At 45.1% G+C, this 26,972-nt stretch overlaps 1 protein-coding gene across 1 annotated transcript in view; it reads left to right on the forward strand.

The window, feature by feature from the left end:
- GOLGB1 (golgin B1) overlaps positions 1–26,972 on the forward strand; it is a 108,875-nt gene that overhangs the window by 36,456 nt on the left and 45,447 nt on the right. The window contains exons 11-15 of the mRNA XM_065400653.1: positions 7,702–7,775; positions 11,915–12,005; positions 13,196–13,269; positions 15,402–20,632; positions 23,877–25,827. Coding sequence (XP_065256725.1) covers positions 7,702–7,775; positions 11,915–12,005; positions 13,196–13,269; positions 15,402–20,632; positions 23,877–25,827 — 7,421 coding nt within the window. The remainder of the gene's footprint in view (positions 1–7,701; positions 7,776–11,914; positions 12,006–13,195; positions 13,270–15,401; positions 20,633–23,876; positions 25,828–26,972) is intronic.

A 26,972-nucleotide genomic window follows, 5' to 3' on the forward strand; every position in this document is an offset into this window, starting at 1 on the left:
ATGCTGTGAAGGCCAAAAGTATAATTGGGTTAAAAAAAACTAGATAAATTCATAGAAAATAGGTCCATCAATGGTTGTTAGCCAAGATGGTCAGGGATGTAACCCCATGCTCCAGGTGTTCCTAAACCTCTGACTGCTGGAAGCTGGGACTGAACAACAGGGGATGGATCATTCGATAAATTGCCCTGTTCTGTTCATTCCCTCTGAAACATCTGGCACCAGCCACTGTTAGAAGACAGGATACTGGGCTAGATGGACTATTGTCTGACCCCGTATGGCCGTTCTTATGTACTTATGACCCTGAGGGCCTGCACTAAATGTTTGTTAGTGTCTAAAAGTTCTTTACTGCCCATTGATGTAGTGAGTATTTCCAGGACTATGTCAGTGTGCATTAAAGAACTTTTAGTGCGGGCCAGCACGGTCCACGTGGACAGTTACTGCATGGTAGAGTCGGGTGCGCTAGAATTTACATCCCAGCTGGAGCATACTAATGCACTGTGTAGCCAAGCTCTTAGGCACTTTGAAAAATTTACCATGGTCTTAATTTAAATCCGCATGACAATGTATTGTGCCTGTTAGTTGTCTGGCCCTCTTGTGCCCACATTGAAACCTTCAGCTCTTCCTGTGATTCTCGCATCCAGAGCAGTCACCAGATGTGTCTATGCTTTTGACCCATACATAGGCTGTCATTTTCACCTTTCTCTCCCCCCTCCTTGACAAGACAAAGCTGTTTTCTAAGCATCAGTTGGTAATTTCTCCAGAAAACAAACTTACAAAACCCAGTTCATCTCAGAGTAAAACACAGGGCCGGCCCACAACATTTTGGCACCTGAGGCGGGGAGCTCAAATGACTCCCCCCCATGCCATGCTTGGGCCAAAACTTTGAAAGGTCTCAATTCTGCCTTCTTCCTGTTCTACTCCTCTCATGGTACTGCTCTGCTACATACCCCAATAAAGGAGAACTAACAAGTTAAAATGCCTTGTTCAAAAATTTTAAGTAATACTTACATTTGCTGTTCAGGCGTTTGAAAGTTAACTTTTCTTGTCTGCATAGTAAACACTGGCATTTTTATCTGTTTGAATAATCAAAGTGGTGCTTTCCGTGCCTTCTTGGTTGCAAAGATATGAACTGCTTCCTGCTGAAGGAAGTCTGGGCCAGCTCATGCTCTATTGAGATGGTTGCAAGGCCGACCAGCCTCTCCTGTGTCATTGTGGAGCGTAGATGTGTTTTTATTAACTTCAGCTTGGAGAAGCTGCATTCTCCACTGGTAGCTGTTACAGGAAGTGTGAGAAGTATGCGCAGAGCAACAAAAGCATTTGGAAAGAAGGTGGTCATCTTATTTGTGCACATATATTCTAGAACAGCCTTTGGAGTTGATCCTGCTGAAATGTATCTTGAAAGGGCTTTCAGTTCATCACCTAAATCACTCGCATCAACATCGCGCCACACAGAAATTTGAAGTTATGTATGTTTCTGGTGATTCCATTTCCCTCTGCCACTGTTCTCCCATGAACAGTTCCTGTCATAGCATTATCCTCCATAATGGCAACTATGGCATCATCTATCTTCCCAATTTGGTGTTTGATAGGCTTTATCACCCCCACTCGACTTTCGCATCGTGTGGCACTCAGTGGATTCAGTGTCAGAGAGGATGTTCCCAGATGTTGCTTTAAAATTTGCCATCGATGAGTTGATGCAGAGAAAAATACATAGATGCTTTGAATTACATTTAAAAAATTCAGCAGCCTCACTAGAAGCTGATGCTGCCTCACTGACCACCAAGTTCAATGAATGAGAACTGCACGGGACAAAAAAATGCTTGAGGGTTTAACTCTCGGATCCGTGTCTGCACTCCTCTGTTCTTTCCTCTCATGTTGGCACCATTATCGTAGCCCTGACCTCTCATGTCAGCTATCGCAATTCCCGTATCTTCCAGCTTTTTAAGAAGCACATTTGTCATACCAGCTCCTGTAGTATCATCGATGTCAATAAATTCTAGAAAATGCTCTCTGACAGTCACCATTGCAGGGACATTGTCACTAGGTTCTGTTGTTGTTACAAAATGCACCATTAAAGTCATTTGTTCCGTATGGCTGATGTCAGGTGTGCAGTCCAGAATAACAGAGTAATATCTTGCTGACTTCAGATCTGCCACAATCTTCTGTTTGACTTTTGTTGCCAGTAACTGTGTGATCTCATTTTGAATGGTTTTTCCAAGGTAGTGGTGTGTGTACATTTCTTGGATGGTGACTCTTCTTAGATGCTCCTGGAGTACAGCGTCAAACTCAGCCATCAGCTGCACAATTTTAAGGAAGTTTCCATTGTTTGGCACATACAGCTGATCTGAAGTGCCACGCAGTACTAGGTTTTGGGTAGCAAGCATTCTCACAATGGCAATGAGCCTTTTCAGAACATTTTGCCAGTAAAGAGACTCTGATGCAATCTTCTCTTGATGCTGATCATCTATGATGGCCTTTAACCTTAGTCTCATCTCCAGCTCTTTCCACCTATGGAATGCTCTCTGGTGATTTGCTGCCTTCTCATGGCATGCCAGATTTCTAGCCAGATTTTTCCAGTCCTTTGTTCCTGTAAAACTCAATGTGGCTGGACCATTAGACTGGAAGAGTTCGCAACAAAAACACTATGCAGCATTCTGGGTTTTTGAGTACATAAGCCATGGCCTCTCCACTTTGTCACCATTGGGGATTTCATGCCAGTAATGTGTTGGATGGAAACTTCTATTATTGTCTTTGAGGAGCATGAGGTTTTTCACTTGCTGTGGCCCATGCAGTACAAGGAAGTCCTTCAGGCTATTGCTCAAGTGGGTCCACAGTCCTGGATCATCTAGACTTAAGGAACTAAACTCAGCAGCAGCTGTTTCTTGTGCCTCCACCACACTCTTCTCTGATCTACACTTTTCTTCAGGAATGTGCATGGTTACATCCATTTTAGATGGAGATATGGATGCTGCAGTAGCTGCCAGGTCACCTGCACTCTGACTAACTGGAAGATCAGGCATCTCCTCACCACTCACATCCTCACTGGGGCTGGAAGGCTCAGCGTGAACATTTGTGTCTATGTATCTCAGGAGAGCTCCTTCCTGCTTAGATAGAAAAGCTTCCTTTGCTTTCTATCTGTTTCTGAATGCTGCCCCAGAGGGGCATTTTCTTCTTTCACTCATGACTTGTTCTGTGCCAGCTATAGTGGCTGTCCATACTCAATTGAAGGGGACAAATAAGCAGGCTGGTAGCAGGGCCTGAGTGAGGTAAGATATCAGCGTCTTAAGGGCCTAACTGGCTCCTACTACTTCAGTTGACTGCCTGTTCTCCTCAAGTGGGTTCAGGGAAGCATCAGGAAACAGGAAGCTCCCTGAGAAGCTGGTGTGAATCAGTCCAGGCTCCTGGGGGTGCTAGAGAGGTACATAAGAGGCCTCTCTCTCCCTGCAGCTCCTGCTGCTTTCTGTTATTCCCTCTCACCTTTTCTCCTGCCTGCCTGTTATGTCTCTTGTGCCCTCCTTCCTCCAGCACAACACTCCACCATCTCTGTGCATCTAGAGCAGAGAGAATATATATGCACCAGCAGCAGACACAATTGTGACGGGTTGGATCACAGAAACCCCCTTGGGAGCTGCCATCCGATGTGCCAAGACTAGCCCTGCTCCTGTTTTCCCTGCCAGCTCAGGACTCCAGCACCCTGTCTTGCTGAGCCAGACACTCCAATCTGCTGCAACACCGACCCAGGGTCTGAATCACTTGTCCCAAAGCTGCAAGTTTACCTGAAAGCAGCTCACAGTAGTGTGCTTGTCTTTAGCACTCAGATGCCCAACTCCCAATGGGGTCTAAACCCAGATAAATCCGCTTTACCCTGCATAAAGCTTATGCAGGGCAAACTCATAAATTGTTCGCCCTCTATAACACTGATAGAGAGATATGCAGTTGTTTGCTCCCTCAGGTATTAATACATACTCTGAGTAAATTACTAAATAAAAAGTGATTTTATTAAATACAGACAGTAGGATTTAAGTGGTTCAAAGTAGTAACAGACAGAACAAAGTAAGTCACCAAGCAAAATAAAATAAAATGCGCACATCTATGTCTAATCAAACTAAATACAGATAATCTCACCCTCAGAGATGCTTCAGTAAGTTTTTCTCAGACTGGACACCTTCCAGGCCTGGGCACAATTCTTTCCCCTGGTACAGCTCTTGTTCCAGCTCAGGTGATAGCTAGGGGATTCTTCATGATGGCTTCTCTCCCTTCTTTGTTCTCTTCCACCCTTTTGTATATCTTTTGCATAAGGCGGGAACCCTTTGTCCCTCTGGGTTTCCACCCCCCCCTCACTGGAAAAGCACCAGGTTAAAGATGGATTCCAGTTCAGGTGACATGATCACATGTCACTGCAAGACTTCATTACTCACTTGCCAGCACACACATATACAGGAAGACTCACAGGTAAACACAGTCATCTGCAGACAATGGTCCTTGTTAATGGGAGTCATCAAGATTCCAAACCATCATTAATGGCCCACACTTTACATAATTACAATAGGCCCTCAGAGTTATGTTTTATATTTCTAGTTTTAGATACAAGAGTGGTACATTTCTACAAATAGGATGATCACACTCAGTAGATTATGAGCTTTGTAATGATACCTTACAAGAGACCTTTTGCACGAAGCATATCCCATTTGCATTATAGTCACTTATTATCAAATTTTTATAAAACTATCCCAGTTACATTATATTCACTTATTATCATGTTTTTATAAAACCATATAGACTGCACAACGTCACAACAATTTTCTACACTCTGCGTCCTAGTGGTGCGACGACACCCCCCCCTCCCTCTCCCCCCCCCCCCCACCCCACCCACACACACACAGTCTGGCACCTTAGGCAGCCGCCTCAGTTCGCCTCATGGTAAGGCCAGTCCTGGTAAAACAATGTCTGGGTTGAGAACCACGTAGGGTAGGGTGACCAGACGCCCCAATTTTATTGGGACTGTCCCAATATTTCCTTGTTTGTCCCGCGTCCCGACCAATGTTAGGTCAGGACACTGGACAAACAAGCAAATACTCCGGAGCCCGGAAGTGCTCGTGCCCCCCCTCCTTCCCCCATTGGCTCCCTCCCCGAATCCCCGCCTCTTCCCCAGGCTCGCCCTTCCTCCTCCCTCCGCAAGCGCTGGAGCGGGCCCCGGAGACGCAGGGGGAGCGCGGTGCCGGGGTGAGTGTGAGTCCGGCCTGGCCCTGAGCGTAGGCAGGACTCAGTCGGGCGGTACTGGAGGGAGAGGAGGGGGGCGGCCCGCGGGGCCAGGCGGCGGCTGTTCTCCCCCCCGGGCAGCGGGACTCGGGAGCAGCCGCTGCTGCAGCTCCCACTGCCGCGGGGGGAGGAAGTGGCCGATGGCCAAGCTCGGCGGCTGTGTCTCTGGCGCCCGGGCCCGAACCCCCCGAGCCCGGGCCTGCAGCGGGGACCCAGCAGCGCGCACACTGCGCCCAGGCCCTGGCCAGTCGCGTCTGGGCTGGCTGCCCAGCTGGTGCTATCCCGGGGCTGCCCCAGGGCGGAGGCATCGGCAGCCCAGCCCCATTCGTTCCCCTGCAGGACCTGAGTGGGACGGGGGGGCTGGGGCCTGCTGCCCCCACTCCGGGGCCGCCGTGGGATTGCACCAGCTGGGCAGCCAGCCCAGACGCGACTGGCCAGGGGCTGGGCGCAGTGTGCGCGCTGCTGGGTCCCCGCAGCAGGCCCGGGCTCGGGGGGTTCGGGCCCGGGCGCCAGAGCCCCAGCCGCCGAGCTTGGCCATCGGCCGCTTCCTCCCCCCGCGGCAGTGGGAGCTGCAGCAGCGGCTGCTCCCGAGTCCCGCTGCCCGGGGGGGAGAACAGCCGCTGCCTGGCCCCGCGGGCCGCCCCCCTACTCTCCCTACCGCCCGACTGAGTCCTGCCTGCACTCGGGGCCAGGCCGGACTCTCACTCACCCTGGCCCCGCGCTTCCCCTGCGTCTCCCAGGCCTCCCTCCAGCGCTTGTGGAGGAAGGGGGGGGTGTTTTTTTTTTTTTTTTTGCTCTGCCACCTCCCGTCACCCTAACGTAAGGTGACCAGACAGCAAATGTGAAAAATTGGGACGGGGGCAGGGGGTAATAGGAGCCTATATAAGAAAAAGACCCAAAAATTGGGACTGTCCCTATAAAATCGGGACATGTGGTCACCCTAGAACCACAAGCTATAGATGCCAAAGATTATGAAATGTCTGTTCATCTTCACTCTGTAAACAGATTACAAAATATGTAGCATTTTCTTGATCCACTAGGTGGCAAAAAGGGTATGGCTATCCCTGGCAGAGTTCAGTGTGAGATGAATCCAGTGAAAATGAATCATCAGCATGAAAAGCAGACCAGCTACAGTCCAGCCAGTGTGATATAAAGATGTCACAAATCTCAGAGAGAGTAGTTCATCAGGGCTTTCTCAAAATGCTTGTTAGGTGTTACTTAAGCAAATATTTTTCCTCTGATGTCAACTCTAAATGTAACAAACAGACAAAAAAAAAACAAATGAACAACCGCTATCTCACTGCATTAATGCAATATTAAGGTTGTACATTTGGAGCCAGGAAGTGCAGAAATTAAGGTTCCCACAACAGTGTTAACCTGGTTCTATGGCTGATTCTGTATGTTATCATATATATTTTACACCATAATAGAAAACTGTGTTTAACCAGAAAAAAAGGCTCAGTTTTTGCAATGTGCCGAAGTTAGTGTTGCTGGAGGGGAAAAAAAAACCTTGCATAAATTGCATCTTAACTGGCCTTTTATACTGCTAAAAGGCTGAGGCAACATCTTTAATAGAATTGACTATTCATAAAACGAAAAACTCCTACTGGCAAGACACCAGCATGAAAATGAGCAGGTTACATGTCTAGCTCTTTTATGCAGGCATAGCTCTAGGAGAATGCATTCGAGGATACACATTTAAAAATCAGTCACGATAAAATCTGGACAATAACTTGTCACAAACAATACTAGATCCAGATGGAAATTCCTTGCCTGCAGTAATTAATCAAGAAAGTCAATTCTTTATTCATTAAAATCATTACCTACAAATACAATAGATCAGCACTTTTATCCCGGTTTCTGTTTCTGTCTAGCTTTTTGTAATATGTCCATCACCATAGTATCTAGGTGCCAGTTTACCGAAAGTTACTGAGGCAAATTGAGTGTGCTTTCTTCTAACATCCTCACTTTTAAATTAAGGCCCTTGCATTTTGAACCCTATTCCAGTTTATTCTGATAAATTATTTAATTTAATAACCCTTCTAATAGTTTTTCATTTCACTTTATCAAAATGAAATGTGAGGAGTTCGGTTAGAATGATTGTGGGGTTTTTTTCCTCACAGCAAACATTTTTAAAGCCTACCAGCTCTACTGATTGCCCTTTACTTTCCCTCTCCAGGACAATAATAGCTTTGTTCTGAAAGGTGCCCAAAGTAGTGCTCTGTCCTGGTGACATGCCTCTGCCAAGGCAATCCTAACCTTTCTCTGAAGAGTGCTTGAACTAATGCTCCGCCCTGGGGTGACTCCATATCTCCTCCTCCACTTGCATGTTGTGGACAGCCCTGGACCCTGCTCTCTGGGGAGTACCAGAGTGCTTCCCTTACTCAGGGAGAAGAGTGTCTTCTCTGAAGGTTAATGACCACTTGTTTGTGAACATTTCAGAGACCCTGTGCTCTCAACATACCCTCCTGGAGGCTCAGCATGAAGCTGTGATGAGCATGGAAGATTCAAACCAGGTAATGACCAAGCAGCCAGACTGAACAAAACCTAAAATAGGTTGAGGACATGACCTTAAACTGCTTCCCATAAGCTGTTGAGTCTTCTTCTAACAATCCTCTTTGCTAGGTTATTATTAGGCGGATTAATGTGGAAATGGCCTCTAAATACAGCTTGTACTTGGCTGGAAAGCAAACCCCATCCCTGTTTACTAGTTATGTGGGATTTTTTGAGCCCCCTTCATCCATTGTCAAACCTCCCCAGTCCACACAACTGCTCCCTGTTCTGCCACATTTCCATTCTGCGGTGTCCTGTGTCCAGTTGATATCCAGTTGATCTAGGTCCTAGGGAGCACTACTCTAAAGGTTTAACTTTGTGTTACAGGTTGCATTTCAGCCCCATGCACTCCCATTGCCTTATAAGGGATCTCTCATAGAAGAGAAAACAGTGATCCTTTGTCAAGCAGGAGCAGGGGATTAGTAGAATATTTTTGTCCCTGTTGCTTAGAGCAGGTAGATGGAACCTTTGCACAGTCCATTCGATGGTGAACAGCTCATGGTATGATGACCTTAAAAACAACCTGTAGATGAGGTCAAGAGTAGTAGTATTAGGGGACCACCTGTTGCCTCACTCCATGCTGGATAGACTGGCTGATTGGGGGGGGGGGGGGAGGGGTCTCTGCCCCCAAATACCTGCATTAAGAATTTAGCTGAAAGCAAGGTCGGGGCTCTTTCCAAAGTACTGTCCTCCATTCCAACCAGTTAGCAGGGGTGCAGTGGTGATGGTGTAATATCACCGCCCACCCAGCACACCCGTCTCCTGTTGGCTTGGAAGAGTGAGTGGCATGGGGCTCACAGCCTCTAAGCTATCAGGTTATTCCTCTGGTTATGTTTGTGTTTTAGATGACTGTTCACATTTTGCCACTGTCTAACTCTTTATTAGTCATTGATTTAAAAGCAAGGGGGAGTTTGTTCCATTTCAGGATGTACCAAAGCCACTTTATTTGGTTCTTTTTACTACTAATGGTCACCCTGCGCAAGAAGCTACAGATTAGATGGGGCCCAGTGCTGGGAGTGGGGAGGGCCATTGCCATTTAAGCATCTTTTATCAAGTCTTTATTTTAGACTGAGATTTGTATGATTATGAATCCAATGCAGGGGGAGGCTGGACTCATGCCCAGATCTAATCTGAATTGGACAGCCATCCTCTTCCCGGTTTGTATAAATATGGGTGACGTTGCCACTCATGAAGGCAAAAGCAGTCTTGCACTTTGGGTTGGAGATCGTGTCTAATGGAGCAGTCTGTGATCCTGAATGACCCCCAGTGGCCTGTATTGCTATTGTATGGTCTGTACATGATGGTAACAGACATCAGTTTTGTTCCCAAAGCTTTTCAGTGTCTCTGCGTTGCTTTTGAGAGTGATTGTTGAGAGGTTTGCTTAGGGCTACTGCTGCTATAAAATAATACACAGCTACATATTTCTCTACCTCCCTGCTCTGATGGGAAGCTGTAATACTTAATTGACTGGTATTGCTGGAACTTGCTTAAATTTAACTTCAGCCTCATTTCTGCTCTGCTAGGTTTGTTTGAATACGAAGTGTGCTGTTTCCTTATGCCCCTTGATTTGCATTATTTTTGTCGAGGGGGCACCCTAGCTTTGCTAATGTGCCTCAGTTCTGAGCCGCAGACCCTTGCTATTCTGGTCTTGGTTTGCTTCTGCACAAATTACCAGCATGGCCAGATGTCTGTGGTGGTTTGTGATGTTGGCCAGTGTGTACTGGGAATTAAGATCTGAGACTTAAGATCACAGAATTCTTTTTAAGTCTGTGTCAATCCATATGTGAACCTCTTTTTTAGAGATGAAAGGCCTAATGCACTGAGTCTTACAAAACTAGATCCCTGTCTGAATGTCACCAAGAGATCAGCTAATTTCCTGGGTTTTAGTAGGAAGTTCTGAGGAGGAAGGAGAGTCTGTCCCTTCTGTGAGCAGCACATTCTACTCTTTCTTTCCACAATATGCTCCGCCTTCTGCACTTCTCGGGTCCTGTCACTTCAGGCTAAAAAGCAGAAGAAGAAAAGTGGCATAAAGCAGCAACAATTGCCAGTGACAGAGTTTCTGGAGAGTATGGGCTTGTCATGCTGAAGTGGCTCTCAATCTTTATTTCGTGCTCCCATGCTTTGTCATCCGCCAGGATATGCATCCAGACCATTTCTGCTGTAGCAACATCTGGGGCATGGGGAGGCTGAGTCCCAGCCCTCTGGTCAAAGTCCATCAGCAAAGCTCCTGGTTCCTGATTTGAGGTTTTCTTTCCAAAGGATAAACCCCTTTCTTTACATAATTTTTTAAGGTCTTTCAAGTCAAGATGCTCATATGATTGTGGTTCACCCATTGTGACTAATCTTTAACTCTTAAAACTCTCAATATCAAATTTAAACTTTAAATAGCCTTGGGTTCTAATTGTTAAGCCAGTTGGCCTGTGGCATGTGAATCCTGTTTGACTACACCAGTTGTCATACTGTCTGAAGTGGCTTCACAACTGTGAGTGCCAATTTCAAGTCAGACTGTCAGAAAGCAGGGCAGACACCCCAAACTGGTGGTATATCCTATAATTAGATTTCACCAAGCCAATAACAAATGTGCACTTCTGGATCGCTGTATTAGTCTTACCATGGGGCCACAAACAGTCCCCTTAGGTTCTCCAACCTGCCTTGCCACCCAGACAAATTGGACTTTGTGATAATGGTCTCTTACACCAAATTCCACATCACATTAGGTTATTCCCAACCCCGAAGAGTCAGTCACTTACCCCAGCTCAATGAATAGTCTTGATTTCACACCAAAAACAATGCTGGAAGCCGATTTCTCTAGTAAACAAACTAAAGTTTTATTAGTAAGAAAAGAAATTAGAGTTATTGAGAGGTTAAAGCAGGTAAAATACATTAACAGGTGAGTCAGTTAGTAAGTCCAAAATGATGATAGAGATGTAGTGATCTGCTGGTTTTCCAAAAGTTCCTCGGGGTTGCCCAGGGTAATTCTGGGGATCTCTGTCTACTTGTTCAGTAGTCCGCCCTGTTAGAATCCCAAACAGTTCAGAGATACAGGATCAATCCTTGGATCCATTCTTATAGCTGCTTTCTCTGGAAAGCAATCTGGCAAATGTTTTCATCACAACATGGGCTCTTCTTTTGTTGATTAAATGCAAAAAGAATCTGTGAACTTCCATTGTCGAACACAACAACCCATGCTCCGCTGTTAGCAATCTTTTACATTTCCAAGACTCCAATCTTGTGCAATGGGTAAACGTAATATAAACACAATGTGATAGCCAGAAACAATCTTTTGTTATTTTTCAATAAGTTTACACATCCAGTACATTTACATCTTAACACTAACACACACTTCAGTCTAGGGTTATTTAATTACCGGGTATACATAATGTAATACGATAGTAAACAACAGGTTATAGGTAAGTGAAGACAATAACATTAACATTTCTTCTGTTTGCCAGAAGCTGGGAATGGGCAACAGGGGATGGATCACTTGATATAACCTGTTCTGTTCATTTGCTCTGGGGCATTGGCCACTGTCGGAAGACAGGATACTGGGGCTAGATGGATCTTTGGTCTGACCCAATATGACCGTACTTATATTCTTATGTTCTTTGATATGCACACACAAGTGAATTGCTCCACATATATCAGGACACTTAACATTTCTTCGATATTCACCCATAAGTGAATTAATCTCTGGCTTTGATCTGAGTTGGTCTGTTAACGTCACAGGATGCTCTGCCTGCTGGGAAAGGCCCTCACCTGGTGTGTCGAAGGAAGATGATGGAAGGATAGGAAAATGGAGTTGCTCCTTTTTGGAGAAGAGAAGGAATGTGGGGGTCACATATAGGGTGTGGTGGGGGAGGTGCTTAGGATGTTGATATTTCTTGGTGCCCTAAGGGTTAACTTGATAGATCACTGAGATCTGCATTCAGGCTTTTATCTAGTATCTTATGCAATGTTTTGTATCTCCATTAGGCTGCAGATGTAGGTCTTAAAGTAGCAGGATTCAGAGTGGTCAGACAGTGTGCCAGGCAGCTAAAACAGCTGAGTCCAAGGGTTATGATTACAGCTCTGAACCAACCAACCAATCTTTGTTTTCCAATAGACTGACAGCACTGGAACTGATTCCAAGTTACTGGACTTGCTGACTCAAGAAGGACCATCCTGCTCTGGATACTACTCACCTGGGCCTGATGGTAACGTCACAGAATTGGAGAAGTTAGGGAGACTGCACAGCTGGGGAGAGGCTATGAGGCTTCATGGAAGGGTCTGAAGTGATTCAGGGAGAGGGACTTTGAGGTCAGGTTCTGAAGCTGTGCAGAAAGAGGAAGGTTCTGATACTATACATGGGGAGACAGAGGGAGTAAATCTGAGGTGGCACAGTGGGGAGGAAGATTTTTATATTGGGTTATGAGGTGGCCTCTGAGATAAGAAGGAGAGAGAAGGGTTGGTAGGATCAGAGTCTGAGGTAGTATACAGGAAAGGTGCGAGGCAGCATTGTCCAGGGGATAGGACACTGGGCTGGGAGTCAGGAGATCTTCATTCTGTTCCTTGCTCTGTCACTAACCTGCTGTGTGACCATGGGCAAGTCACTTCCCCTCTTTGTGCCTCTGTTTTCCCTCCTTTGTCCATCTTGTCTAGTAAGATTCTTGCATACAAATAAAACAATGTTAAAAATGTTATTTAGGTTGCAAAGTCAAGCTCTTGAAATTTAGGAAATACCAGATTTAGTTTTTCTTGAATCTGTCCACTTGTGTGTCCTGCACTGAATGAAGCAGGTGTCCTGTGGAAAAAATAGCATGTGATTATGTAAGTAAAGACTGTATCATAATGCACATGCAAAGGGGGGCAGAATTAAAATGCATGGGAAATCATAAATCTGGCATTTGCTAACATTCAAGAGCTTGACTTGCCGCCTCAGTGTTCTTTTAACATAATTTTTTGTTTTTAATTTCCTAGGGGTATTTTTAAAGCAAAAGGTCAAAACTAATTCTGTTATGTGCTATCGCTTGAACTTCAGGACTAACTATGTTAGCTGGCAGCAAGAGAAGGCTGTTATTGCAGAGAGGGGAATGGACTTGCTGGATCCTGGTGGGGGAGCCTGCCCTGGTTCCCCTTCTCTTCCCCCTTTCTCCAATTCACTCCATCCCCATGAGTTAAGGAAGGTCCTGCACCATGTGGTGCCCCAGTCAAAGGGATAGGCTGATAGGTCTGGAGGGTGAGGGGAGCCTGCCCTCGGGCACCACTGTCTGTCTCTCTTCTCCCCTCACTTCCTGAGGACTTGAGGAAGCTCCAGCCCCATGTGTCTGGATCTCTTTCCGTCTGCTCACTGGCTTGCTGTGGATCTGGATTTTCTGCTGGTGACATGCATGTATTTTGTCACTAGGTCATTCAGCAACACTAGTGAATAATGAACCACAATCTCCTCAGCCATCTGAAGATACCATGGCTCTAACCCAGGTATGACCTTGGCAATATAGGTTCTATCACAAAGTTAGACAAGTCTATAGTCTAGATAATGTCCAATCTAGTTTGAAAAGGCTCAAATTATAGAGCTTCCACAATCATACAACCTGATGGTGCTATTATGGTGCTGAGCAAGGCTCTATGTATTTAGCTCTCTTTAATCATTCCTTGTTAATCAGTCCCTTCCTCCAGCTTGACAGCAGCACAGCCATTGCAACACCAGAATATTAATGTTATGGGGAATTAGCATAAATACGAGGGGGGGGATAGGTGACCTCCATCCTTTGCTCTGAGGAGGATTCATTGCCCCCCTATCTCCAGAAGAGAGTGAGACCACAAGGAATGCTCCTTGAATAAGAGCAAATACCTTGGTCCAGATGTCCTGTCTAGCTCTCTGATCCTGGCATCAGACACAGAATAGGGAACAACCCTCTTGTTTTAGAGCCCTATAAACAGGCTCAGTGGGGACCAAACCCCAAGGACAAGTGCAGAGTCCTGAGGCACTTAAGATGGAAGAATCCCATTCACTGTTACAGACTAGGGACCGAATGGCTAGGCAGCAGTTCTGCAGAAAAGGACCTAGGGGTTACAGTGGATGAGAAGCTGGATATGAGTCAACAGTGTGCCCTTGTTGTCAAGAAGGCTAATGGCATTTTGGGCTGTATAAGTAGGGGCATTCCCAGCAGATCGAGGGACGTGATCATTCCCCTCTATTCGGTATTGGTGAGGCCTCATCTGGAGTACTGTGTCCAGTTTTCGGCCCCACACTACAAGAAGGATGTGGAAAAATTGGAAAGAGTCCAGCGGAGGCAACAAAAATGATTAGGGGGCTGGAACACATGACTTATGAGGAGAGGCTGAGGGAACTGGGGTTGTTTAGTCTGCAGAAGAGAAGAATGAGGGGGGATTCGATAGCTGCTTTCAACTACCTGAAAGGGGGTTCCAAAGAGGATGGATCTAGACTGTTCTCAGTGGTAGCAGATGACAGAACAAGGAGTAATGGTCTCAAGTTGCAGTGGGGGAGGTTTAGGTTGGATATTAGGAAAAACTTTTTCCACTAGGAGGGTGGTGAAGCACTGGAATGGGTTACCTAGGAAGGTGGTGGAATCTCCTTCCTTAGAGGTTTTTAAGGTCAGGCTTGACAAAGCCCTGGCTGGGATGATTTAGTTGGGAATTGGTCCTGCTTTGAGCAGGGGGTTGGACTAGATGACCTCCTGAGGTCCCTTCCAACCCTGATATTCTATGATTCTATGATTCTAACAGAAGTTGCAGAGGATGCTAAAATGGTTAAGGATTTGACGCTGTGTGTGAACAAGACCTCCCACAGGAGTCTGGTTACATTTCTGGTCTGAAGTTCCTGTCGTGCTGATCTTACCCTTCTTCCCACATCTAATCCCAATGTGGCAATTCCTTGATGCCTGCACTGAAGATGTGAGACTGGGTGTGCTGACCTTTTCCCTGCACTGGCAGGGAAAGAATGAACCCTTTTGCCCTTGGAATGGCAGCAGCTGCTTGTAATCACTGTAAAAGACAATTAGGAAGGGTTATGTAACTGGTCAACTAATCAAGGCAGGAAATAAAAAGTAGGTTCCTCTCATATAGTACGGTTAAACCAGAAGCTGGGAAAGACCTGGTGTAGATCTCCCCATAAAAACTCTGTTTGAAGTGGTACCAGGAGAGCTCCCTACCCAGAGGGATCTGGGACAGGAGCCCAGGAAGATACTGGTGGAAGAGGCCTACAGGGAGACCTGGGAGAGGCACAGGAAGAGAAGAACACTTTAGAGTCTGTCTCTAGAGAAACTATGGGCATCTGAGAACTAGCAGGTGAGCCTATGGCAGGGCGCTCAGAGCCAATCCCTGAAGCTCTGACATGGGTAATTGGGAAGGATATAAAAGGACCTGAAGAGGACTGCTGTAAAGGTCCTTGAATACCTTTATGTTCCAATAAACAGTCCAAGAAACGGGAACCTTAGCTGCAACATGTAAAGTGTGTACACTTTATGGTATCAGCAAAGTGGGAAAATGAGGCAGAGGCATCTAGATGCAGGGTCAGAGTAAGTCAGCCCTTTCATGGGGTTCAAGAGAATTGTGGTTTATTTGAGACTAGCTCTTTTTTCTTGTTCTAGACCGGTATAGACGAAAACCCCAGAAGCAGCAGCGGGCAGTCTGCTGAAGAAAGTGGCCCAGCTGGTATTCTGGAGTATCTTTCTGCAGCGAAACATAAAGAGCTGTCAGTCTTGCTCCTGGAATTGAGGGAAGCTCAAGAGGAGATAACATTTCTGAAGGGACAGCTCCTGGACCCAGGAAGCCAAACACCTGCAATGAACTGGGCAGAAGAAGAAATAAACCTTATGGGAGGAAGATTCCAGACAAGATTCCTCGAGGGAGAAGGACAAAAGACCTCATCTATCCAGAGTGAATTGAGCAGCTGCTCGCTGACAGTGGAGGAAGTGCAGAAAACCTCTGTGCTTCAGGAAGAGACAGACAGCTTCCCAGGAGTACCCCTGGAGCACATCACCCACAGTGGAGGGGAAATGGAGGCAGTGCAAGGGCTTAGAGGAGGGCTCTCTGCAGCAACTACAGAGCTTGGTCTTTCTCAGCCTCAGGAGCTGACACAGTTGCAAATAAAAATTATGGAGCTGCAAACAAGTCTGCAGAAATCAGAGGAATTGTATAAGAAAGACTCAGAAGAGAAAGTGGCAGAAATAAATAGGCTAACCCAGCTGGCTGAGGAATGCAGGAAAAATGCAGAGAACTCTAACAGTGCATTGCATGTTCTGACTGAAGAGAGAGATCAGCTCCTGTCTCAGATGAAGGAGCTTTGTACCATAACAGAACTAAAGGAGCAAGTGAAGCAGCTTGAGGGAAATCTAATGGATTCAGAAAAGCAGAGGCTATCTGACTATGAAAGCAGAACTATACAGCACAGTCTACTGAAAGAACAAATCCAGAGCCTGAAAAATGAATATAAATCCAAAGAGATAAAAATTGAAGCTTTGCAAAAGGACCTGGATGAGGCACAGCTTCAGCTTTCGAAACAGGATGCTCTAGCAAAAAGTCTGAGAAACCAGCTCCAGAAAACGGAGTGTGAAGTGCTTGATCTGCAAGAACATCTGAGGAAGAACACAGTCAAGCTAGAGGAGCTTACCCAAGACATTGTCTCAAAGGAGCTTGACACAGCAAGGCTAGAACAGCTTCTTGCTGAACGGACTGGGGATAATGAGAACCTCCAGCAAGCTTTACTGGAGAGGGATCAGCAGGTGACTGAAATCAGCATCACAATGTCTGAGAAAATAGGCCAGCTGAATGAAGAGAAATTTGCTCTGGGGAGTGAGCTAAATGGCCTTAAAGAGCAGATGAGCTTATTGCTGAAAACTGAGGAGATAAGAGACCAGCAGATGGGACAAACAGGAGAAGCAGAAGACTTGTGTCTGAAATGCAAGGGGTCTGAGCAGCAGAGTGAGATGGTGGCGGCAGTGTGTAAGGAGAGAGAGGTGCTAGGAAGTGAACTGGAGCATCTCAAAAAAGAAAATGAGCAAGTGAAGCGAAAGCTGCAGGCAGCTCTCATCAACAGGAAGGAACTTCTGAAGAAGGTCAACAAGCTGGAGAATGAGCTGGTGCAAGTGAGAGGGACGTTTGGGGCAGAAGCTCAGAAAGCTGAAGTGGAAGAAACTACAGCAAGTGGCCTAAATGCAGAGGGAGACGTGACTCCTGAAAGCCAAGCCAGGGAGATGTCTCTCATGCAGTTGCTTTCTGAAAGGGAAGCTGAGCTGCAGAGCACCCAGAAGGACTTGCTGGAGAAGGAAGCAGCTGAAGCACAGTTGCAGGCTCTGATTGAGGAGATGAAGAAAAGTTTGCAGGATAAGACCAACCTAATTGATTCAAAGAAGGCTGAAATTATGGAAAGCCAGTCAGCCATCCAGAAACTTATCACAGCCAATAAGTGCTTAGAAGATTCTGACCCAGCTGCTTCTAAAGAGGATGAGGTGAACAGTCCAGCTGCTGCAGGGTTTGAAGAACATAAGTCTGCCCTGAAAGAGAGAATCTCAGCCCTTGAACAAGAAAAAGAGCAACTTCAAAAGAAGCTTCAGGAAGCACTGACTTCCCGTAAGGACACTATAAAGAAAGCTCAAGAAAAAGATCGACACCACAGAGAGCAGCTGAAACAGCAGAAGGATGATTACAATCTCCTACAAGAACAGTTTGGTAAGCAAAGCAAAGAGAAGGAAAGCATCCAAGATCAGCTCAGGCAACTCCAAGCACAGAGAGAGTGTACAGAGAGCCATTCTCTGCCAGGCATCCATTTCCAAAGGTCAGCTGAGTCTGTACTTGATGTAACACAAGAGCTTGCAGGAAATATACAGCATTCTGGCTGGAACCAAGGCTGGATTGAGTCTTCATGCTTGGAAGTAGAAAATACTAAAACAAATAACCTCTTACAGGAGACAGATGTTTCTGTGGAAGAGTTTAAGGCGGAGCTCAAGAATCTGCAGACCAAGAAAGATGAACTAGAATTCAAAGTCAGTCATTTGGAAAGTGATCTTGCTTGCAAATCAGAAGCAGTCATTCAGCTACAAGAGCACATAGCACAATTGCTCTCAGAGATGGAAGGTCTGAAGAGCACCTGTCACCAGACGGAAGCCCATGCACCAAGTCTTCAGGCAGAACTGGAAAAAAGTCAAGCAGAGATTTCCAGACAGGACAATCTGAAGGCACTTAAACAAGAAGTAGAGGAGCTAAAAAATCTCATGAGCAAAAAGGATGAAGAAATTGAACTCTTAAACTTGCAGCTAAGGGAGAAAAGCAACGCTCTTACTCATGTACAGAGAGATTTCCTGGAAAAAGAAGACTTGATCAAGACTCTGCACAGTCAACTGGAAAAACAAACTAGTATGCACGAGGAACAAAGCAAGCGACTGAAAGCTGAGCTTCTTGAAGTCCAGCAGAGACCAGATGAGGGGGCTGAAGAAGCCAAATCTAAGAACCAAATGCAGAGAAAGCTGCAGGCTGCACTCATCTCTAGAAAAGAGGCAATTAAAGAGAGCAAGACTCTAAAAGAGGAGCTGGCTACTGCCAAAATGACTATAGAAAATCTCTCTCTGAGGTTGGCAGATATGGAGAGCCAGGTTTGTGATTGGGATAGGGAAAAAGATGCATTATCAGAAAAGTTAGTAGGTGTCACTGAAGAGAGAGAGAAACTCATTGCAGAAGTTGACAAGGCTTTAATGGAAAATCAGAACCTTGATAGCTCTTGTGAAAGCCTGAAGCTGGCTCTAGAGGGGATCACTCAAGAGAAGGAGAAGCTAGAGAAGGAGATTGAATCCTTGAAATGTTCTCAGGCTGCTGAGAGTTCTGAGTGGCAAGAGAAATATAAGGAGCTGCAGAAAGAATATGAAACCCTCTTGCAGTCCTATGAGAATGTAAGTAATGAGGCTGAGCGAATTCATCGTGTTCTGGAAACTATCAGGCAGGAAAAGCAAGACATTTTCAGCAAGTTGAAAGGTGCTGAGGCTAAGAAAAGAGAAGTAGATAAGCAGCTGCAGGAGGCTGAGCAGGAGATGGAGGGAATGAAAGAAAAAATGAGGAAGTTTGCAAAATCCAAGCAACAAAAGATCCTGGAACTGGAGGAGGAGAACGAACGGCTGAGAGCAGAGTTGCACCCTATAGAGGGTGACCTAAACAGGGATGGAGATATGGCTCTCTTGACAAGCACTAGTCTTAGAGAGGCACTAGAGAGCTCTAGGAGGGACTGCCAATCTCTTTCCATTCAACTTGAAGCATTAATGGCTGAAAAGGATTCTCTTAGTCAAGAAGTTGAAGTCTTAAAGCACCAATTACAGTGCACAGATTCCAAGCTGAAGGAAAACCTAGAGGCAGCAGCCAAGCATGGTGTCCAAAAAACTATAGTGGAAGGAGCAAATCAAGCTATTCCCACAGCAGCATTACCTCTAGAAGTGACTGACAATCAAGTGGATTTAGGGCCCTGCGCAAAGTCTCCAGAGCCTCTTAGAGCAGGCATTGTAACTGAGGCAGAAGAGAAATTAAATGAAGGTAGCAGTTCACATGATGAAATTAATACTTACTTACAGCAAATAGCTCAGCTCACAGAGCGAATCACAGAACTGGAGGAAAATAGAATGGCTGCAGAAGAACAAGTAGGCAGCATCTGCAGGAGTGTTGAAACCTTAGGAGAGGAGAAGAAGGCCTTAGAGAGCCAAGTGGCAGCAAAAGTCCATGAACTGAACACCCTTCAGGAAACAGTAGCCAAGATGGAACTAACTAACAGACAAATCGAAGAACAACTTGTCAGAATGACAAAGCTGAAGGAAACGCTGGAGGCAGAGAAGGATGACTTGGAGGAAAGGCTCATGAATCAGCTAGCAGAACTTAATGGAAGTATTGGAAACTATCAACAAGACATGGTTGACCTCCAAACCAAAAATGAGCAACTGAAATCTGAGCTCCAGAGCTTGCAAAGAATGGTAAGTGAGCTGGAGGAGGAGAAGCGGCAGCTGGCGAGAGAGAAAACTGAGGCAGAGGCAGAGACACAGAAGGAATATGCAGAAAAACTAAAATGTGCTCGGAAGGGAGATGGCAGCAGAAGTCATGCAAAAGAGCTTCAGGAGCTGCTGAAACAGAAACAGCAGGAGGTGAAGCAGTTGCAGAAGGACTGTATTAAAAGCCAGGAGAAGATCAGTAGTCTAGAGAGAACTATTAAAGCTCTGCAGTTTGTTCAAAGTGAGTCTCAAAAGGAACTTGCAGCAGCCAAAGAGAACTTAGCCAAAGCATGTGAAGACACCAAGAAAGCACAAGCAGAGCTGGCTTCCTGCAGAATATTACTGGATGATACTCAGAGTGAGACAGCAAGGGTTTTAGCAGAGAGTCTCAAAGTGAAAGAGGAGCTGCAGGCAGGCAAAGAGCATGTTAAAATTCAAATGAAGAGAAAGGATGAAGATTTTGAGAGAAGACTGGAACAAGAAAAAGACAAGCACTCAAAGGAGATAAATAACATGGAGGAAAAGCTGGCATCTTTGCAGAGAGAGAGAGATTATATGGAAGGGACTGTCAGAGACATTCAAGACTCCTTGCACAGAAGGGACCAAGAAGCCAAGCAGCTACAAGGCAGCCTTAACAAAAACCTGGCCCAGCTTGCAGCCTTCACCAGGAGCATGACTTCCCTCCAGGATGACAGGGATCGAGTGATAGATGAGTCCAAAAAATGGGAGAAGAAGTTCACTGAGGCTATTCAAAAGAAGGAAGAGGAGATCCATGCTAGAGAGGAGACCTGCACAGTTCTAAAGGATCAGATGAGGCAGATGTCCATGCATATAGAGGAGCTACAGATTCATGTATCCAGGTAAAGAGAAGATGAAAGTGAGTGGTGGTTACTTTGGTGTTCTGGTCTTTCCTTCCATCTCTCATTTCTAAGTTATCAGCAGATACTCCTTTTTAAACCAGATTGTAATTTATATTCACCTTATCAGACTGTAGCCAGCAGGGAAGCATCTGCAGTCTCTCTCTACTAACATGAAACTTTAAAATAAGTTCTGCTACATAGAGTGTTAATATTTTTTAAATTTACTAAGATAGCAAGTAAATTATGCCTTCAAGAATTCAACAATTCCAATTTGATCCAAAATTTAGATTTTTTTTTTTTTTTTTTTTTTTGGGTGGCTGGATTGCAGAGTCAAAGGACAATAGAAATGTACCATGATGTTAAAAATTCCAGTAGAAAATTGTTTAGAAACAAATAAACCTTTCTCTGTAGTATTTGCAACACAAACACTGTAGCAGTGGGAACTTGAAAGAGAAATTCATGACATACAAATATGACTGTAATTTAAATGATGTTCCTTAAGATCAGAGAGATGCCGAAAGTTAAACATCTGGCTTAAAATGTGAAGAGTACATGAGAGTTTTTACTGTCTACATTTTAATAATTGACTGTTTCTTAGTAACATTAGTAAAGTTTTATTTCACCAGATAGGATTTTTAAATCGACAGTGTTCTTTTTACAGGGAATAGCACAACTAGGCTTATACAGACTTTTTAAATTTTACATGGGAATAAGCCAATCAGAGGGAGTTTTCTAGCTCATTTTGGAAGGTAAAATGAATTCTAAAACTTTGCTAAATTATTGTAATTAATATTCGAGTGAAACAAGCCTGGGGTTTTCAGGTCAGATAACCTGAGGGCATGAGCCCAAATACGGTGTGCTCACATTAGAAAGTAGTGTTTAATTTATAAAGGAATACAATTGTTGATTTCCCCTTCTCTGTCGTCAATCCCAAATTCACCAGCAGAAGTGTTTGCATTTTGGTATTCCCAACATTAGTATTGAAAAGGAACTTGGTGCAGGGATTATAACCTGAGAGTCTGTAAGAGACCAGGAAAAACTTGAACATGAAAACAAGTTAAAAATAGATGGCAAGAGAGAAAAAAATAAGACTACTTTATTCTTGGAAGCAAATCACTGACGGGGCTCAACATTGCTGTTCTGTGGCTGAAGTGGAGACTGGCCAGGTGTACAAGTGGTAAACAACATCTAAAGCAGTCATGTGTTGGCAGCACCTAGATGCAGAGATGATAATATCTACAGTTAATGACTAGTCACTGACAAAGTTTGTTAACCCAGAGATAAGATTGCCTGGAGGTACTCATGTATTATTTTGGTGAAGCTCTATGACCTATGATATACAGGAGCTCAGACTAGATTATCACAATGGTCCCTTCTGGCCTTGGAATCTATATGTAATTTATTTTATTTTCAGAAATAGTTTGAGCACTTTCTGATTTATCTGCTGTATTCAGATTACATTTCTCCAAAATAAAAAAAATAAAAAACCTTAATGGAGTCAGATTTTACCCAAATGTTTACAGTTCATTATCAGGCTTCTGCCAAGGGTGAGTTTCAAACTTCAAAGTTGATAGGATCTGGGAACTTTATGAAACACTGTTTTGTTTTGTTTTTGAGGGGCTCTCTTTGAAACCCCTTGCTCACATGCCCCCAGATTTGATTCACTAACTCTACCCTATGCTCCGATGAGGCAAATTTCAAGACAACCTGTGTAAGTATGTGGATTTTAGAGCACTTAGAGTCATCCTTGAAACAGGAAGGGCTTCCCATCCTTAGCTATAGCAGAACTGGCACTCTGCTATAACATTATATGAAATTAATCATCAGCACCTGCTTTGCTATATCCAGATGCCCTGCACAGCATAATGCTGAATGGGGAAATCTCTAGGGAGGATGGAGGGAAGTGGGGGGGGCTCTACACATCCATCTGCAGCATAGGAGGTTCAGAGAGACGTGAAAGTGGCCCATTCATCTCAGTGAGATGGTCTTTGCTGAAGTAGAATACCCTATAGAGATGAACAGCCTGAAATGATTCATAGATTCCAAGGCCAGAAGGGACCATTGTGATGATATAGTCTGACCTCCTGTATAACATAGGCCATAGAACTTCCCCACTATAATTCTTACATTATATCATTTAGAAAAACATCCTGTCTTGATTTAAAAATTGTCAGTGATGGAGAATCCACCGTGATCCTTGGTAAATTGTTCCAATGGTTAATTAGGCTGTTAAAAATTTAAGCCTTATTTCCAGTCTGAATTTGTCTAGCTTCGACTTCCAGCCTCATGTTACACCTTTGTCTGCTACATTGAAGAGCCCATTATTAAATATTTGTTCTCCAGGTACTTATAGACTCTAATTAAGTCACTCCTTAATCTTCTCTTTATTAAGCAAAACAGATAGACTCAAAGAGCTCAATCGCTATAAGGCGTGTTTCCTAATCCCTTAATCATTCTCGTGGCTCTTCTCTGAACCCTCCCCAATTTGTGATTGCTCTGAGATGTATGAACTGCTCCATTAATGTCAGTGGCTGTTACATCCCCCTCCCCCCACCTCAGGGCCGGAGAGCCTATGATATGTGTCAGACATGCCTATTCTCAACTCCCTGCCCCATTCTCAGCAGTGGGTTCTTGGTGCATGCTTCCAATGTGCCTGTTCTCAGCTCCCTGGCTAGAGGTGCAGGGCTTCCCCAGATCCTGGCTCACAGGTCAGAGAGAAGGGTCTCAGAGCCCCCATACAGTCACAACACACACCCAAGATCCTGGTCATAGATGCTGGAACTAGGGGTACTGCTGCACCCCCTGGCTTGAAGTGGTTTGCATCATATCCAGAGTTTACAATTTGGTTCAATGGCTCTCAGAACCCCTACTATACAAATTGTTCCAGCACCACTGACCTTGGTGCATGCACACACAACAGAGGAGAATGTGAGCTGATAGGCACCCCGTCTCTATTTTTCCTCTGCCTCCCTGCCACTCATCCCCATGTCCCCTTCCCAGTGTCTCTCCCCAATTCCTATCCCCTACCCCCATTTGTGGGTGATAGGGGAGAGAGGTGCTCTCATGTGCTCCCATGAGGCGCACCAGACTTCAAGGAAGTCCAAGTAACTGTGGATTTTAGAGTAGTTAGACAAACTCTAAACCTTAACTCTGGTAGATCTTGCAGTCTACTATAAGGGATACAAATTTGGATATTGGGATATGTTGTAGATTTGTTTGTAATAGTCTACTGTCTGTTTTTCAGGCTGGAACACAACAAACAGGATTGGGAGTCTGAGTCTCAGAGAGTGATTCAGCAGCATCAAAAGATGTCTGACATGCTGCAGGAGGAAAACAAAGGGCTCGTGTCTCAGTTAGAAGAGTATCAGAGACTGTATACAGACTCTCAAAATGAACTGCAGAAGCTGGATGCAGAAATCAAGTGCCTCAGAGACCAGCTTGCTGATTTGCATAACTCCTTCACTAAGTCTGAGGTAGCAAGAGAAGAAATGGAAAGCATGGTCAAGCAACAAGAGGCCAGCATCCAGAACTGTAAATTCAACTGTGAGCAGCTTGAGGCTGACCTGCAGGCCTCCAAGGACCTGACAAACAAACTGCACAAAGAAATTGGTGCCAAAGATCAGAAGATTATCAGTCTACTGTCTGCCAAGGAGGAAGCAGTCATGACTGTTGTATCTGAGTTACAGCAGCAACACGGTGAAGAGGTTAAAAAGCTGGAGGACAGGCTGGGCAAGAAGGAAGAAGAGAAAGTGGCATTGGAAAATGAGAGAGAGAAAGCACTGGACAAGCTTAATCATCTCATGGAAACAATGAAGCTAACCAGAGAGGAAAGTAAGCAGCAGAAGGCGCAGCTGGCTTCCTTCACCAAATGCATGTCTTCTCTGCAGGATGACAGAGACCGTGTGCTGAGAGACTATAAACAGCTGGAAGAGCGTCATCTTGTTATAATCCTGGAGAAAGACCAGTTGATTCAAGAGGCTGCTGCGGAGAACAACAAGCTCAAAGAGGAGATTCGAAGCTTCCATAGCCGGATGGATGACCTCAACTCTGAAAATGCCAAACTGGATGCAGAACTCGTGCGGTATAGGGAGGACCTGAACCAGGTGATTTCAATAAAGGATTCCCAGCAAAAGCAACTCCTCAAAACACAGCTTCAGCGAATCCAAGTGCTGGAAAATGAAAAGGTCAACATAGAAGGGCATCTGAAGGAGTCTGAGCATGCTGTGGAAGATCTCAGGCAGTGTGTGGAAGCCCTGAAAGAGGACAAACAAAGCATGTCCAAAGAGATTGAGAACATGACATTCTCTCTCTCTCAGATTCAGAGTGAGATGACAGCTTTACGTGAAGGGAGACTCATCGTGGAGCTGGAGACACAATTAAAAGATCGGGAGAAGGAGGTGCAAGAGCTGAGCAGTAAGCTTGCTCTCACACACAAGAGGGTAGCAGAACTAGAGGAGGAACTGGTCCATGTCCAAAGGAATGCAGCCAAGAAGGTGGGAGAGGCTGAGGACAAACTTAAGAATGAACTGAAGCACCTACATCATGATGCAGGGGTAATGCGGAATGAAACTGAAACAGCAGAAGAGAGGGTAGCAGAGCTGGCAAGGGACCTGATGGAAATGGAACAGAAACTTCTTACAGTCACAGAGGAAAACAAAGATCTGAGAGCCCAAATTCAGTCTTTTGGGAAGTCCATGAGCTCTCTCCAGGATAGCTGGGACCAAACCAATGAAGAGCTTCAGGTGCTGGGAAAGAAATACTCTGCAGACTTAGAGAAGCAGCAGTGTCTAGTACAGAGCCTCCAGAAGGAGATGGCTCAATTACAGGAAGAGCAGCACTCCACTGCCAGAGAGAGAGAGACTCTGATGTCTGAATTAACAGCCCTGAAGAACGCTGATGATAAAAAAGGCCTGTTATTTCAGCTTGAGGAACTTAACCAGCAGCTCAGAGTCAAAGATGAAGAGCTTTTCCGCTTGTCTTTGGAACTGGAGGAGTCCTCCAGCCAGGTAAAGTCCTTCTCTAGGGCCATGGCAAGCCTGCAGGATGAGAGAGACCGTCTGTTGAGTGAATTGAACAAAGCACATAAGGTGGAGGAAGTGAAGCAGCAGACAGCAGTGAACTCTTCCACCAGCCCTGCAGAAGTGCAGAGCCTGAAGAAGGCATTGTCCTCCTTACAGGATGACAGAGACAGACTGGTAAGTTCTCTTTCCCCCTCTCCCACCTCCAGGAATGTTTTTCATAGATTCATAGATTCTAGGACTGGAAGGGACCTCGAGAGGTCATCGAGTCCAGTCCCCTGCCCGCATGGCAGGACCAAATACTGTCTAGACCATCCCTGATAGACATTTATCTAACCTACTCTTAAATATCTCCAGAGATGGAGATTCCACAACCTCCCTAGGCAATTTATTCCAGTGTTTAACCACCCTGACAGTTAGGAACTTTTTCCTAATGTCCAACCTAGACCTCCCTTGCTGCAGTTTAAGCCCATTGCTTCTTGTTCTATCCTTAGAGGCTAAGGTGAACAAGTTTTCTCCCTCCTCCTTATGACACCCTTTTAGATACCTGAAAACTGCTATCGTGTCCCCTCTCAGTCTTCTCTTTTCCAAACTAAACAAACCCAATTCTTTCAGCCTTCCTTCATAGGTCATGTTCTCAAGACCTTTAATCATTCTTGTTGCTCTTCTCTGGACCCTTTCCAATTTCTCCACATCTTTCTTGAAATGCGGTGCCCAAAACTGGACACAATACTCCAGCTGAGGCCTAACCAGAGCAGAGTAGAGCGGAAGAATGACTTCTTGTGTCTTGCTCACAACACACCTGTTAATACATCCCAGAATCATGTTTGCTTTTTTTGCAACAGCATCACACTGTTGACTCATATTTAGCTTGTGGTCCACTATAACCCCTAGATCCCTTTCTGCCGTACTCCTTCCTAGACAGTCTCTTCCCATTCTGTATGTGTGAAACTGATTTTTTCTTCCTAAGTGGAGCACTTTGCATTTGTCTTTGTTAAACTTCATCCTGTTTAACTCAGACCATTTCTCCAATTTGTCCAGATCATTTTGAATTATGACCCTGTCCTCCAAAGCAGTTGCAATCCCTCCCAGTTTGGTATCATCCGCAAACTTAATAAGCGTACTTTCTATGCCAATATCTAAGTCGTTAATGAAGATATTGAACAGAGCCGGTCCCAAAACAGACCCCTGTGGAACCCCACTCGTTATGCCTTTCCAGCAGGATTGGGAACCATTAATAACAACTCTCTGAGTACGGTTATCCAGCCAGTTATGCACCCACCTTATAGTAGCCCCATCTAAATTGTATTTGCCTAGTTTAT

The sequence above is a fragment of the Emys orbicularis genome, chromosome 1 (genome assembly GCF_028017835.1).
Source record: "Emys orbicularis isolate rEmyOrb1 chromosome 1, rEmyOrb1.hap1, whole genome shotgun sequence".
NCBI classification, from domain to species: domain Eukaryota; kingdom Metazoa; phylum Chordata; order Testudines; family Emydidae; genus Emys; species Emys orbicularis.